The sequence below is a fragment of the Carassius gibelio genome, chromosome B16, assembly GCF_023724105.1.
Source record: "Carassius gibelio isolate Cgi1373 ecotype wild population from Czech Republic chromosome B16, carGib1.2-hapl.c, whole genome shotgun sequence".
NCBI lineage: Eukaryota > Metazoa > Chordata > Actinopteri > Cypriniformes > Cyprinidae > Carassius > Carassius gibelio.
In genome coordinates this window covers 25,025,603-25,041,212 of record NC_068411.1, presented here as the reverse complement: position 1 = coordinate 25,041,212, position 15,610 = coordinate 25,025,603, and the positions used below count along the sequence as shown (strand labels likewise).

General features: G+C 36.6%; 1 protein-coding gene across 5 annotated transcripts in view; it reads left to right on the top strand.

Annotated features, from left to right (window-relative positions):
* The window catches only part of LOC127974626 (RNA-binding motif, single-stranded-interacting protein 3-like), a 121,718-nt gene that overhangs the window by 32,212 nt on the left and 73,896 nt on the right, over nt 1-15,610 (top strand). For all 5 annotated transcript variants that reach the window (XR_008157334.1, XM_052578029.1, XM_052578028.1 and 2 more), the window contains exons 3-4: nt 6,103-6,161; nt 9,865-9,956. Coding sequence is in view for 4 of the 5 variants with exons in the window: in XM_052578029.1 (XP_052433989.1) it covers nt 6,103-6,161; nt 9,865-9,956 (151 nt within the window). In the remaining variant the exon portion in view is untranslated. The remainder of the gene's footprint in view (nt 1-6,102; nt 6,162-9,864; nt 9,957-15,610) is intronic.

The following is a 15,610-nucleotide window of genomic DNA, read 5'->3' as shown; positions in this document are numbered from 1 at the left end:
AGAGGGTTCAGTGTGTGCTGCGTTGGAAAGGGTGGTGGCGTGTGATCGGGCCTGTGTGTGTCATTTGTGGCCATCTCTTTTGGACCTTTTCTGCTCTGGTCAGTGTGGAGAGATGGTTCTTTTATCCAGATGACCAGAGTTAGAACATTGTGATCCCACGTTCTGGCTGAGCTGTGGTATATGACAGGAGGTTTTGGTGTGTGTGGTATCAGCAGTCTAATTAAAGCTCTCTGAGGATCTGTTATTGTAAGGGCGTTGTTGCCTCCTTTCTTTCTTTGATTCTGTCTGTCACCGTGTTGTCTTCAAGTTATATTAATAGTTGTGAGTTTCTTCACCAAGATCTGAGGCGTATAAAATGTATTTAACATAACTCCATAAATCTACTCTGACTTTTATTGTCCCTTAAAGACTCCAGTAAATTGTTTATAATGGAATATATATGTAGTTGAATTTTCAGCATCATTCTAGGCTTCAGTGTCACATGATCATTCAGAAATCATTCTGATATGCTGATTCGGTGATCAAGAAATATTTATATGCTGCATATATTTTTCTAGAAACCACAGAATATTTAATATTTGTATTTGAGCACACCTTCCACTTCAATGTTTCTGCATTAACAAATTGCATCAAGGAACTCAAGCTTTGGCTGGCAGCAAGTGACCTTACATTTAACTGATAAAACGGAGGTAATTCTGATTGGGTCTAAAGCTGTTGTATGTTAGCTCGCTGGCCAACTGATAGATCTGGATGGTGATCTGATCAAACCCTCCTCTAAAATTCACAATATTGGCGTTCTCATTGATTTCATTCAGTGATCACATTGGTAAAGTAATGTTTAAAAAAAAGACAGCTTTTTTCCACCTACGTAATAATTTGCATATTCGATCCTCTCTGAGTCAGCTGGATGCTGAAACTGTTATACAGTACATGTCTTCGTCACATCTCAACTAGATTACTGTAATTAACTTTTTATGGCCTGTCAGCTAATAATATCAAATGACTACAATATGTTCAAAACTCTGCAGCTGGCTTGATTACCCACACACGAAAGAGCGATCACATTACCCCAATCCTCTATGACCTTCATTGTCTTCCAGTTTCCTTGCGCATAAACTACAAAATACTAAATATCACTTATAAAGTTTTCCACAACCTTGGTCCTGCATATTTTTCTGACTTACTTCTGCCTTAGGTTCCTGCCCACTCATTACAATCATCTAGTGAGGGACTGTTAGCCACCCCTAAGTGTTGTCTGGTGACTACAGCTTTCAGTGTTGTGGCTCCCAGATTCTGGAATGCTCTTCCCCAAAACATCCATCAAGCATCCTCCCTTCTCTCCTTCAAAAACCTCTTGAAAACACATTTTTACTCTTCAGCTCTCAGTCTGTAATTTGTAATCTGTTATGGATGTTTATTTACATTCTTATGCATCCCTAATCTAACTTTGTAAGTGGTCGCTGTATATTACTGTCAGTTCTTGGTTTTTGTCCTGTCCTCTGGTATTTACGCTTTTATCTTTTTATGTTCCTTAAATCCTGACCTGTAAAGTGACCTTGGGTTTTTGAAAGGCGCTATACAAATACAAATTATTATTATTATTATTGCAAAAACAAAATGTCAAAAAATAAACCTTATCTAAAATATGTATATATCTAAATTATTATTATGTATTATTATATATAAATTATGTATGTATGTATGTGTGTGTGTGTGTGTGTGTGTGTGTGTGTGTGTGTGTGTAATTAATTAAATGTGATATTTATATTTTAGATCATGTTTGATGTATTAATAAGATGTTTTTTTTAAGCCCATCTAAATGTGACGTTTTGGGCACATTATGTGACATATGTGAAATAGCATATTTAAAATATAGGACAGCACTTTATTGCATCATGAAAGGTGACAGCTGTGGCATTTAGTGGAATCAACGAAAAAGGAAAGCTGTTTTAGGGTAGTCCAATTTAAAACATTTTAATTTTTAAAACAATTTTTATTTTTAATGAATAAGATATTTTTTATAAAGGAGTCACCGGATGCCCATTTTCCAGAAGTTGATATGTTTCTTTAGGGTCTTAATGAAAAGACTATAATATACTTTGGTTAAAATTGCTCAATTGTAGTGTAAAACAACACCCTTTTTACTTGAACTGTGTCCAGCTCACTTAAGGCGGTTCTAAGGACATACAGTAATATAAAAGGTATATTTGTTCTCGTGGTTATAATATTGCTGTATATCATAATCATCATATGTCATAGAGTAGATGATTTACTAATATTGTAGCATGCAACGTCTCTCACTGTAAACCATTTGGCTCTTTGGTTTGATGTTATTTAAGGTTGAATTCTTGGCACCGAAGCCATCCACGAGGGGAACTCCATGCTTGAGGTTCTGAAAGTTTTCAACTAGTAAACACACTTGAATCTTGTAAACACACTTGAATCTTGTTCTCAATCAAAAGTCAGCATCCATAGAAACAGTTTTATGTTGATCGGCAGTAACCCTGATATGCAATCATCAAAACAGTTCTATTGATATGCATTCCAGAAAAACATTCCTGCTCCTATTTAATAAAAAACAAGGGTTCAGAACTTCATTAGTGTGACTTACAACACTTGAGATTTGCGAGCATGAATTTTACATATGTGCACACTGTAATGAAATGCATCCGATGCTAATTAGCAAAGCGCTTGCGTCTTTGGGTGCTGAACACATTAAGACCACACTAAAGAAATATATATATATATACCCATTATTTTAATCTATATGATACCCTGGATGACAAAACCAGTCGTTTAAAGTTGTCCAAATAAAGTTCTTAGCAATGCATATTACTAATCAAAAATTTACTTTTGATATATTTATGGTAGGAATGTAATGTACAAAATATATTCACGGAGCATGATCTTTACTAAATAAAACAAATATCAGTCATTTTGACCCATACAGTATTTTGATAGCTATGGCTACAAATATACCCATGTGACTTAAGACTGGTTTTATAATCTAGGGTCACATATAGCTATTACGTATGTTATTTATTTATTTAGTTAGTTATAGTCTAGTAAAACTAAATAGTAAAAAAAAAACTAAAGCTATTGAGTTTGGGGGGGGGGTAATTGACAGAACTCCTTATCTATGTCATTAGAGGTTCATTATAAAAGATTTCACAAAATTAAAAAAAAAATTACATTATCGAAATACAATCAGTGTTCAGAACTGTTCTTACCCCAATCCATTTTCTACATTAAACGACTTTGAAAGTTTTGTGTTTCAACCACAGGTTGTGATAGAGAAGCCAACACATTCCATAATGAACCTTTAAACCTGGGTAGAATAATGTCACATCCCAGCACTGCTGCTCTCCATCAACTTAAAACTACCCTGAAGTTCATTCTGGAGTGTTAGCACGATCAGGACGTTTTGCCAGATGTTCTCACAGTGAGCTCCTCCACCTTTGGCTACAGTGTTAGCTGTGTCATCCTGACAAATGATCCTAAAGAGCATTACGTTAACCAGAAAGTACGGCATTGGGGTCATTAAAGTTTTTTAGGTTTCAACAAAGACTTTCATTTTGTTACTTATAAATCAAAACCATAGTCTCTGTCTATTAAACACTACCCCACCTCGGTAGTTCACAATGATTCTTTTATAAGCATCTGAACAAACAAAACAAGACAGGCACATGATTACAGGGAAATTTCACTCCCTGCACCCCCTTATTGGCTGCAAGAGAACTGTTTGTGAGGAAACCTTCCTGTTCGTAAGTTTGGTGTTAGCGAGACATCCGTGTGCATGACCGCAGCATGGCACTGGCTTGCGGAAATGTTGCCAGTTATGTTGACTACATTCCTCCCTCAGCTCCACCCTCGACCCACTCACTCATCTGAGACGCCTGTGTTTGTCCAACCACTTGTTTTGCAAGATGAAATGGCAGCAAATCAAGCGTTTGAGTCAAATGGTTCTCATGTGTTTCCTTCACTTTGGTCCGCTACATGCTTTCTCCAGCAGAGCTCCTCATTTTCATGTCTTCCACTCTCTGTTATGTGGTTGCTCTTGTCCTCCGGGCTTCTACTTTGTTTACTGACAAACCATATTGACGGAAGAAAAAAAAAAATCGAACAAAACCAGTATTGTTTCTATAATGAGTCTCTGCGACCCCAGAGTTGTGATTATCCATTTTCGCAAAAAAACATCCGCCCACTCTTACTCCTTGTGTGAAGGTGTGAATTGCAGAAGACTTTGTTGATAAATTCACACGAAACCTGGTACGACGGTTGTTCTTTCAACGTCGCAGCATTCTACGGCAGCTTACGATATTTATTTGTATTTCTTCTATGAAGCTTTGACGTTTACGGGCATATACGGTGTATGAGATGAATTAGCTGCCATTTTCCAGACATCAGCAGTACGATGCCTCGATGGGAGGCCGCTTCTCACAGTGACAGGGAAATGATCTTTCCCTTATTAAACGCCTCCATCCTTATAAAGGTGGGTAATATAGTCTCCCGCTTTTACCTGGAGGTGGGAGCCACATTAAATATTAATTAAAAGTCACTTCAGGAGCGCCACGCTTATATCAGTCTTCGCGGTCTTCAGGCGGAGACGGAAGCGAGAAGTAACTTTATTACCTCCGTCGTGGATGAAAGGAAGCCAGTAGGGGAGGAATAAGGGAAAAGAGGGACTGCAGAGAGGAAAGAGATTCATCTGTTGTGCAGACACTTTCGTGATCCTGCGAAGAAACTGATTTTGCAATGTGAATAGGGGTTTTGTGGAGCAGAGACAGAAAAAAGAGAAAGATTATTAGAGGAATACAAGAGTAGGCTACTCAGTGCTGTGAGTTGAGGTGAAAAAGTGAAAACGGGGCTTGGGATTGGGGCTCTGTGGTGCTTCCAGCTTTTAATTAAATCACTGGGGTTTGAGACTCACATCCTGCACCCAAAATCAACCTCCCCTTGTTTACGCTGTCCTGTTAAGGAAGGTATTGATGTATCAATAAACATCCCTTCATCAAGATTTTAATGAAGCTAAACTAAATCTTTATTAAATGTACTCTTTAAATGAGGTTCAAACTTTTTAATTAACTAAGTTCGGAGCAGCATTACACTTGGGTTTTTCATCAAGTTCGGGCACTTGGGGTTGACTTTTATAATTAATTTTTGTTTTCTCATGTGAAGGTCACATTAAAACATGTCATTTTTTTATTTGAAATCTTTTTTTCAAATATCTTTTATGTATAGATTTTTATCCCAGGCCTCAATGAAAATCTATTTAATAAATGCATGTTATACATCTTATTGTGAATGATTTACAGGTTAATTTTTTTTTTCTTGTTTGATATTCTGTTTAATTTGAATGTAAGTCACAATACTGAAGAAATTATTTTTCATTACTTCCATTTCATTGCAGCTTTAAAATGCAGCTATTACAGTAGATTTTTACAGCATTACAGCTTTAAACAAAATTATTACAAAATGTGTCAGCATTAATATATATATATATATATATATATATATATATATATATATATAAAAAATGAATGAATGTTATGTGTTAATAAAAGATATTGTTGTGTTTAAATGAATACATTTACAGTTATGTTGTCAATTTATGCAAAAAATTTGAAAATCATTTTTCATTTAATAGTGTGCATTTAGGATGCATAAAATGCTAACTGTGAAATTAGCATTAGTAATAAAATAGCATCATTCTATTTTATTACAAAGTGTTAAAATGTAATTTCTATCATGTTCATCTCCACCACATCATTTAATATAACACAATACATAATTTGAGATATGGTGGAAATTATATTACGGTGGAAATGTTAATGGTAATTAAATAGACAAAATTTAATGTCAGATTTTTAAATGAATGCATTTAATTTATAAACAAATGAATATTGTTGAGTTTAAATACATTTACTGTTATTTTGTCTTATGCAACTTCTGCAAAAAGTGTGAAAAGATTTTTCAATAGTGTGTATTTAGGATGCATAAAATGCTTAGTCTAAAACTGAGTTTCATGCAATAGATTGAGATGTACTTTATCTAGCTTGCTTTAATTTGAGCTGATCCTGTTGTTCTCTTTGTCCTTCGCAGGTATGGAAAAATAGTGTCAACAAAGGCAATCCTGGACAAAAACACCAACCAGTGCAAAGGTGAGTAGCGCAGTCAATGTCAGCTCGTATTAAAAACACGTTCAGAGAGCATTCACAGCCTCACTTCAAATAATCAATAATCCTTGTAAAATGACAGCTTTTGAAAGACTCTGATTAGTCTAGAGATTGTCTGAAGAGGAGGAAATGCATTAGCGTGATTGTGGGTGAAGTCTTTACAACCGGATAAGACGTTAGCGTGACAAACAGTGTTAGACACGGCGAGGAAAAGCGCAAGGTTCCTCCTGTGTTGATTTGAAAAGTCCGGGCCTAGTTGTGCTTGTTTAGAAATAGCCATGGGGCGAGGGAAGCGTCCGGCAGAAACTGATGATTTAGCAGACAGCCTCTTTTCAGGAAACACTCAGCCAGCGCTGTAAATAAACAGCCTGGCTTCCTACACAATCTGCCAATCCCGGGCCCGCAGGTTTTTGTTTTGTGTTTATGTATGTGTGCGTCTTTCTCTTTGTCAAGCTTTCTCTCTGAGGGCACATCTAATGTGTCCAAAAATGAGTATTAATTCCCACATGATAACTGCAGAGAGAGGGTGTTTTTGGGAAGCAGAGGAAATCACTCCAGGCTTTAGAGGACTTCCACTTCCTGGAGTTAACAGCCCTCCCACTCTGCCAGGCTTCTCCACCCTGATGGGCTTCCAGCCAGGACTTATGGGAGCCAAGGATATCAGACAGGAAATGAACAAAAAGCTGGATTCGCTTCATTCACGGCTTCGCTGAATCTACATATGTTTGTCCTGCTTGTTTCTACGCCATTTTTTTGTTTTGTTTAGTTTTTTTGAACAGGATATGCACTATTCATTTCAAAGATATGTCGATTGATCGCAATTACAGGCCTATCTGCTGTAGATTAGTCCCGTATGGTAGAGTAAGCCATCGAGGGTCGTTTACAATCAAGTTTGTTCGGTCCGTTTGCTTCTGAAGATTACTCGTAAGTTATCAAGCTCTGCAACGTTTTTAATCACTCTTCTTACATGGATTGTTGGCTGTTCGATAAACACACATGGTTTAATCGCATGTGTACTTTGTGTGTTTTGCATTAAGCAGCTAGACTCTGTAATTGTGCAGAAAAAAGACACATTTTCAATTTCAGACAGCTGTTTTTTCCCCTTGTCCGCAATGACAGATGGAGAGGGTGAAAGCAGTGGGGGTTGTGGGCAACACTGAGGGTGTGTTTGATTTTCTCTTTGACTCAATCACGAGCCTCTCATTAAACGGAGTGAACGTAAATATTTGTGTCGTACAACACACGAGCACACCAACAAGCTCTCTCTTTCACTACCTCGCTTTCCTTTTCTAATTGGAATTATGCACAGAGGAAGAGGAGGTAGTTTACACACTCTTTTTTTTCCCCACCGTTTTGACACCCGAGGAAAAAAGACGGAGAGTGAGAAAAGAAAGGGAGAGAAAGCGCACACTCATTTGAGGCGTATTTGTATTTTCGGATTAATAACGTAAGGCTTTCAAAACCTCATATGCGTGATGTCTACACACAAACACATGCTTTTTTTTATTTTTTACCTCTCTGTCAAGTTCCTTTTCAATTCTGTTCCGGTTCTGGATGTCCCATTGCTAATAGGAATTGATCCCTGAATTTTTAGCTTGAAACCTCTCTCTTAGCCCACTTCCTGATGGCTGCTGTTTAGCTCTTTTGGTCAGTGACCTCAGGAATGCTCGCAGCGATCTCTCAAACCAGAAGTGTTCCTCTCTCTGGATCAAGAACAGTCCTCTTTCACACACACGCTCTGTTTTCTTAGGCTTTTGAAACATCTGCAGTCTTTGGAACATCTGGACGGCTCAGTTCTCCGCTGTAGAGATCTTTGTCCCTCTCCTTCTCGCTTCCATTAATGTAGGCTTCAATGCGGATGGCATGTTGTTCTATATGTAAGGTGTGTGTGCGTGCGTAAATGAACCCATATGTCTGGCATATAGAGCTGTTGGCTTCAAGCGTTCGCGGCCTCTCCAAAGCTCTGCGTTCTGCCATCTGTGGTTTCGGATGTCAGTCAGGCTTTGAGAGTGTGTGTGTTTAGAGTTTAGAGAGGCTTATGGTGAGAATGCCTCCGCCGAATGAAGGAAGACACACTGCCTCAAATGTGCCTCAAATGTACTGAGGGCCACTGCAGTTTTTATTATGATACATCGTAAAGGAAGTCGCAGATCTTCTGTCTCGCTTACTGCCAAAGGAATGTTTGGTTAAAGAGCTGGGTGGCGGAATGGACCCCACTGGAATAGTAGCTGTGTTGTGAAACTTGAAACTTGGTAACTTCTTTCTAAATGATCTAAGCTGCCTATTAGCTGGTTGACCAGGCACCATATATAATGTAATATAATATAATATAATATAATATAATATAATATAATATAATATAATATAATATAATATAATATAATATAATATAATATAATATAATATAATATAATATAATATATTAATAAATACAAATATATAATAATAATAATAATAAAATAAAAATACTCAACCCTTCATATGTTTCAATATTATATGTTCATTTCTTTTTGTTGAACTTTTTCCCCCTCAAATTAGAAATTGCACATTTCAATAAGGATGTAAAAGTGTCAAGTAATCAAAATAGTATCCCGAAAGTAGTATATACTACTTGTGCTCTATATTCCAAATCCTCTGAATTCATGGAGCAGCTTTGTGTGAGGAGCAAACTGAATTTTTTTTATCATTATTTAATGATAATTTTCCATTCATTTAGCTGCTAACTTCTACAACCTGATCATTGAATGAGTTCAGCATTAGTTTAATTTGAGAACAACTCATTCAGTCAATTTTTGTGCACTTCATCTGCTTATTCTTTGAAAAGATAGAATGAAACTTAAAGGAATTTCTGGTTGCACTTTATTTTACAGTACGTGTACTTACATGTACTTATAGTGTACTTACAGTGTATTTATCTAAGAAAGTTCTGGTAACACAAGGTAACTACATGGGGTAGGGTTAGGTTTAGGGGTAGGTTCAGGGTTAGTACCTAGTTATTACATAGTTATTGCATTTACCATAATAAGTACATAGTATGTACATGAGGAACAGGACTGTAAAATAAAGTGCTACCGAATTTCTTCATGAATTGTTCAACATTAATTCTCTTGTGAATGTGGTTATAAGAGTAGTAAATGTACTTACATGTTGATGTTCATCACACCAAGCTGTTACAAGACTTTAGAGATTTGGATGCATGATTATTATTATTATTATTAATGATTAAAAATGCACCTTTTGCGTTCCAAGAAGGAGTTCCAATGTTATAACAGAATGTTCATTTTTGGCTGAACTCTAGCTTTAAGCTGGATTTTCCAGCAGGGGTGAGGTCAGGCTGAATCCTTCTCTGTCCTGTTACTGAGGAAATAGTTGACAGGCATGAGCCTTGAACAAAATGGCCGTTTCCTGTCTCCCCAAGCACACACACACAAACCCACACACAGACACAAGCGGCTGTGCTCAAACATGCAGGCTCTCTTGTGTCGCCAACGATCAGCGTGATCAGACAAACAACTGAGCGGTCTTGTTTTGACCCTTGAATTGTAAATCTGATAAATGTGTCCGATAACGTCTGATTAATGTCCGATAAAGAATTCTTCAGTTTTTGGCAAAAACACTAAGATATGTGTGTTATAGTGTGTATAAATAACTCTTATCTCACTCTAATTCTGTACATGTGTGTGTGTAGGCTATGGCTTTGTGGATTTCGACAGTCCGGCGGCGGCACAGAAAGCTGTAGCGTCCCTGAAGGCCAGTGGCGTGCAGGCACAGATGGCAAAGGTAAGCTAAACTTTACACCGTGTCTAAACCTTAGCAGAACAGGATGAGGATACCAAGTAGATTGCTGCTATTTCTAATTATGGTGTCCCTGATGGTGCTAATGATTGTAGGGAAGATGTTGATGATGACGGCTGCGGTGGTAAACATCTGTGGAGGATGTATACGTATGATAAGCTAGAAGAGGTGGAAATGGACTCATGTAGCTGGATGTCCAGTGTGTGCATTCAGACTCACGCGCAGTTGTTTAAAGCATCTGTCCTCTAATATTCATAAGCTTGCAGGCTGTCAGGATGCAGATGGTTTGTGTATCTGAAATCCCATTTAAATGCATGCCTGTCAGAGCTCTCTGCAACGCAGCAGGCCTCGTATGAAACAGACAGGTCATCTTACAGAGAGGAGGAGAGGGAGGCGGGGAGCCAGAGAAAGAAAGGATGTGTTTTTGCTCATGTTTGCATGTTTTCCATGGTCCGAGTAATAGAATTTACCATTTAAATTAAGCTCAATCGACAGCCTCTGCTGTTTAATGTCCATTACCACAGAAAATAACTTCAACCTTAGTTTTTTGTAATAAAGGCCTGATTCAAAGTTAGTTCAACACATTTATGCTGTCGATTGAGTTCAACTTGTATTAAACCCTGGACATTGCTTTAGTGGGCTCAGACTGAAACTGTTTTCCAAACTGCATCTAATTGGTAAGAAGAGCCGTTAATCATTTTGGAAGCCATTCATAGGCCCTGATCCAAAAGTCCTGCCTTCTAAGATATCTTCTTTCATGGGCCAGAGTCCTTCACAGATGAGGCAGTCCCAGAATGCATTAGAATGTAGTAAAAATACTGATTAATGAAATGTTAATATTAAATATATATTGAAATTTCATTCAATATCAAGTTAAATCTAAATAGAGACTGAATATTTGACCCAGTATTTTATTTTTATTTATTTAATTTACAATACCATTAAACGTTTAGTGTCAAGATTATACATACATACATACATACATATAGAGTGTTATTATTCAGCAAAGACACATTAAATGATAATGTTACTAAAGATTACTATTTCAAATAAATGCTGTTTTGAAATTTCTATTCATCAAAAAATATTATGGTTTCCACAAAACATATTTTACATTTTTCAACAATGATAATAATAAGAAATGTTTCTTGAGCACAAAATCAGTATATTAGAATGATAATGATAATAATTACTTTTATAGTTTTTCCTGTTTTTTTTTTCTTTATCAAACAAATACAGCATTTGAGATTATAAGTATTCTTTCAAAAACATAAAATAAAAAAAAACTTACCAACCCCAAATTATATTTACTGTAGAGCTTTCAAGAGCTTTGCGTTGTTAATAATATAGTGCCAAATTATTGAAATCAATTGTCGAGTCAGACATATCTAAAAATATTTCAATCAACAAATACATTTATACAAATAATAAACACATTTTATTTATTTATTTTATTTATAAAAAAAGAGTACAATATTGATTTTTGTTTTAAACAAAAAAAAAAAAAATCAAGCTTTTTAAGTGTATATTCAAGTATTTTCTGTGAATTTGCTTCTGAAGTAAATGTACTGTATTTTTATATAATTTTTTTCCTATAAAACAAGACAAAATACTAATTAGGAAACTTTTTTCTCTTATTTCAGTCTTATTTCAGTTGCTTTTCTGAGCTAAACATTTGAAAGTGTTGAGTGTTATAAAGGAGAACAATCTGATTAGCCGATCTGGAGTATAAATAGTGATTGGTATATAGCACGAGCCAATCAGCAAGGTTCTCCCCCACCAGTAACTGCTTTAGAACTGATGCTCAATTTTACTTTCTCTGTCCGAATATGAATTTCATGCAAATAGCTGAGTAATCTAAACATCTAAAGTTATTTCAAATTGAATTTTCCAACCATTCCAACAACTATGCTGTGATGTTTTTAGTCGGATTCAAGAGGAACAGACTACAGTTTAATCCTTCCCGGGTGGAAGAAACATACTGTAGAAACGAAACTGTTATTCAGAGGAATTTACTCTGTGGAAGATGGCCACATACGTCTTTTTAACAATGAGAGAAGGGCAATTAAAAGAACTAAATCGCCTGGCTTAAGGCTCATTAAATTAAACAGGAGCGCAATCGAAGAGTTTCCCTCTGCCCTATTAAACCTGTTTTCATTAAGAATTCTCTCACTTTAACAGTGCCTCTGAGCAACAAAACTAGCCTCTTATACTTATTTCGCCAGTGTATCAAGCTTCTCATGTGGTGATTACTGCTTATTGAAGAGAATGTCTACATAGTAGACATGCAGTTTAGATAGTGGATCAAAATTTGACCCATTTTTGTTGTAGAAAGGACATATTCATCAGAATACATGATTCAAGCTGAACTTTAGATATTCAAAAAATATTGCAAATGTAAAATTGAGCAATGAAATGTACCTCAGAGGCTTGTAGAATACTTACTGTAAGTGCTGAAATATTTATGGGAACAAAAACATTTATGCATGAATGCCACAAAGTAATGCAATTTGAAATGCCGCCCCATATACATGATATATGTAAGTGTGTGTGAAGTCTGGTGTCAGAACTCGGTTCAATGAACATTTACTGTTGAGTTCTTGTGGGTTTCTAAGAAACCTTTTGTTTTGGATTTCATAACCTCTTTAAGTGGATGGTATTCAAAAATCCAGTCCTTTCTGTTCTTGTTTGTTGTGCTAGTTCTGCTGTGACATTCTTATTATGTCTGATTTTCTCTAAATTTACTTCAAACAACGTCTGTTACCACTTAAAGAGACAATAAAGTCTTTCCTGAAAAGTAAGACTTTTATTTCTCACATTTAAACAAACAAGTTTGCATCAAGCAGGGAATTTGTTTGGCAGGAATGCGTTATAATTATGATGCCATAATGAGGTTCTAGTATGGAATACTGTAATTGTGAGGAGATGAATTATTCATGAGGCAGTATTTATGTAAATTGTTACACATACGTTTACTGTATAATCGGTACAAGGGGAAGTAGAGAAAGACTGTGCGTGTGTGAATTATTTGAGTAGTTGCCTGCAGACATGTCCTTCACATCTGAACATCTCCACACACTCTTTGTGGATCCACATGCTTGGAAGTGATGGATGTTTGTGTGTGCATTGATGTCTGTGTGTGTGTGTGTTTCCCAGGAGAGGACTTTGGTTTGGAGTTTCCACCCTGTGTAAACTCATTTTTGCCGGAATCTTTCTACATTGGCGAATGGAATAGAATCATCATGTAAAATGTCAAATGTTCTCAGAGTCTCCGTTTGAGGGCTCTTTGTTTGAATGCTATTGGTGTGTCGTGTTGTTTTCTGAAATTTCTTCTTTCCATGATAGACAAGGAACAAATAAAGGTAAAGAAAATAAAAGATCAAAGACATTGTGTGGCCTACTTTGTCATTACTGGGGAAAAAATTCAGAGTTGCCATTTAGACAGATTGCACCTGGATACCAGAAAGCCTGTGTTGTTTTTTTTATGTGTATAGCACAGTTTGGAAAGGAGTCAATTCTCTTGGAAATGGGATTGGGATTGCATCATAAAACCAATTTAAATAAAACCCTTTTTTAATTAGAACATTATTTATATTATGAACAAAAGGACATTTTTGATTTCAGGAAAAACTGATGTTGCCATTCTGAGCAGTTTCTTTTTTATTTAATTTTCTTATTTACATCAGACAGGAACAGTACATGAGCCACCAGTTTCATCGAGAAAGTTTGTGAAAATCCATAATGAGGTTGCTGAACCAGGTTCTTTAATGAGAAATTCTGCTGTCTTCAGCTAATGTCAAAATAATGAGGAGAATCATTGTCAAAATAATATACCATAATCTCAGACATTCCTGTCTGGATGGGATTAGATTTCTCAGAGGAGCCGAAAAACTGCAGGTAATTTCCTTTTTAATTCTTATAATTTTTTTTTTTATAAGGAAAACACAGATTTGCTTAAACAGGACAGGATTCAGATCACAAAGTACATCTCTGTAGACCACAAATTTACCTGACTTTTCCCATGAGAAAAAAATAAAATAAAATAAAAAACAGTCCTGTCCGAATAGGGCTTATCTGTGTCTATTGTATGCTGTAATACCATCAGTTTTTGCCTCGGCTGCTACAAACAATGTGTACATTCCAGAATGTTCACATTTCAGATTTTAGTATTTGACACATTAGATTAGTAATTTATGATATATGATTTGGTCCTGGAAAAAAAATTCACCTTGATTTGATGGAATCACCTGGCGGCATTGACTCCTGTGGACAGGAGGGAATGTAGACATATAGGAATGCTCTTTCAGCAGTTATCCTGAATATCAGCTTTGAATATCAGAATCACAATTGGAATGAGCTTTTTTGCCAGGTATGTTTACACATACAAGGAATTTGTTTTCATGTTTCTCCTCGAAGCCCACGATCATCTCCACAGTTTTGAGCATATTCAGCTCCAGGTTGTTAAGACTGCCAGTCAGCCAGCTCTTTAACCTCCTGTCTGTAAGCAAACTCATCACCATCCTGAATGAGGCTGATAAATGTGGCATCATCTAAAAACTTTAGGAGCTTGACAGAGGGGTCCTCTGAAGTGCAGACATTCATGTATAGGGAGAAGAGCAGTGGATAGAGGACACATCCCTGAGGGGCGCCAGTGCTGATGGTGCGGGTACTGGATGAGAATTTCCCCAGATTTACTAGCTGCTGCCTGTCTGTCAGGAAGTTGGTGATCCACTGACAGACGGAGGTGGGCACGGAGAGCTGAGTTTATTTGAGCAGGAGGAGGTTTGGGATGATAGTGTTTAAAGCCGAGCTGAAGCCAAGCTGAATATGTAAATCCAAGACTAGACTTTTGGTGTTGTGTGATGAGGCTATAAAAATGTAAATGAAAATTCGCTCTTGAGTCAAATCAATACATGAAAAGTTAGCCATTAGCATTTTAAAATGTGATATTAGTAATCTTTTACTGATACCGCAGTCATCTTTCTGTAATTTAACAGCTTTAGATGGCCAGACATGTTTAAATGCCCTCATTAGCGTTACATTATGTAACTGTTGGATTAAACTACTCTGAATGTGTGGGTGTGTGTGTGTGTAAGTCCAGTTGGTCCTTGGCTTTTTATGAGCAGCAGCAAAGTGGTAATATTACAGGTTTTGCTGCACCTTTGGCTTCCATTATGATTTCTTTCCCGCAGGCCGTCAGGAGAACTGTGAACACTCAGATAATATTGCGAGGGTGTGTGTGTGTGCGGGTGAAGGTCTTTTCTTTTTATACTTGCATAGAGATTTGCATTGTGTGCACGAGTGTGTATTTACATGTCTTTGCGAACTGTAATTATATTACCTTCATGACTTAGTAGCATTGCTTTCTTGAAGCATATTCTCATGCTTAAAAATGGTTTTGTTTTTAATAAAGCCGTATAGCAGGAGGCGGAAAAATTCCCTCAGGGTATTATATGAGTGGAAGTGTGGAAAATGCTCTCATTCTTCTCCGTTCTCAATTTTGCGCGTGTCACAGCGTTCCGGTAGCGCTAAATGAGGGTGAATAATTGCTCCTTAAAGAAGAGGGCCTTTCCATCCTCACGGACACCTCCTATGAATAAACCAGTGCAACAACTTCAAATTGAAGTTAAATTGTTTCC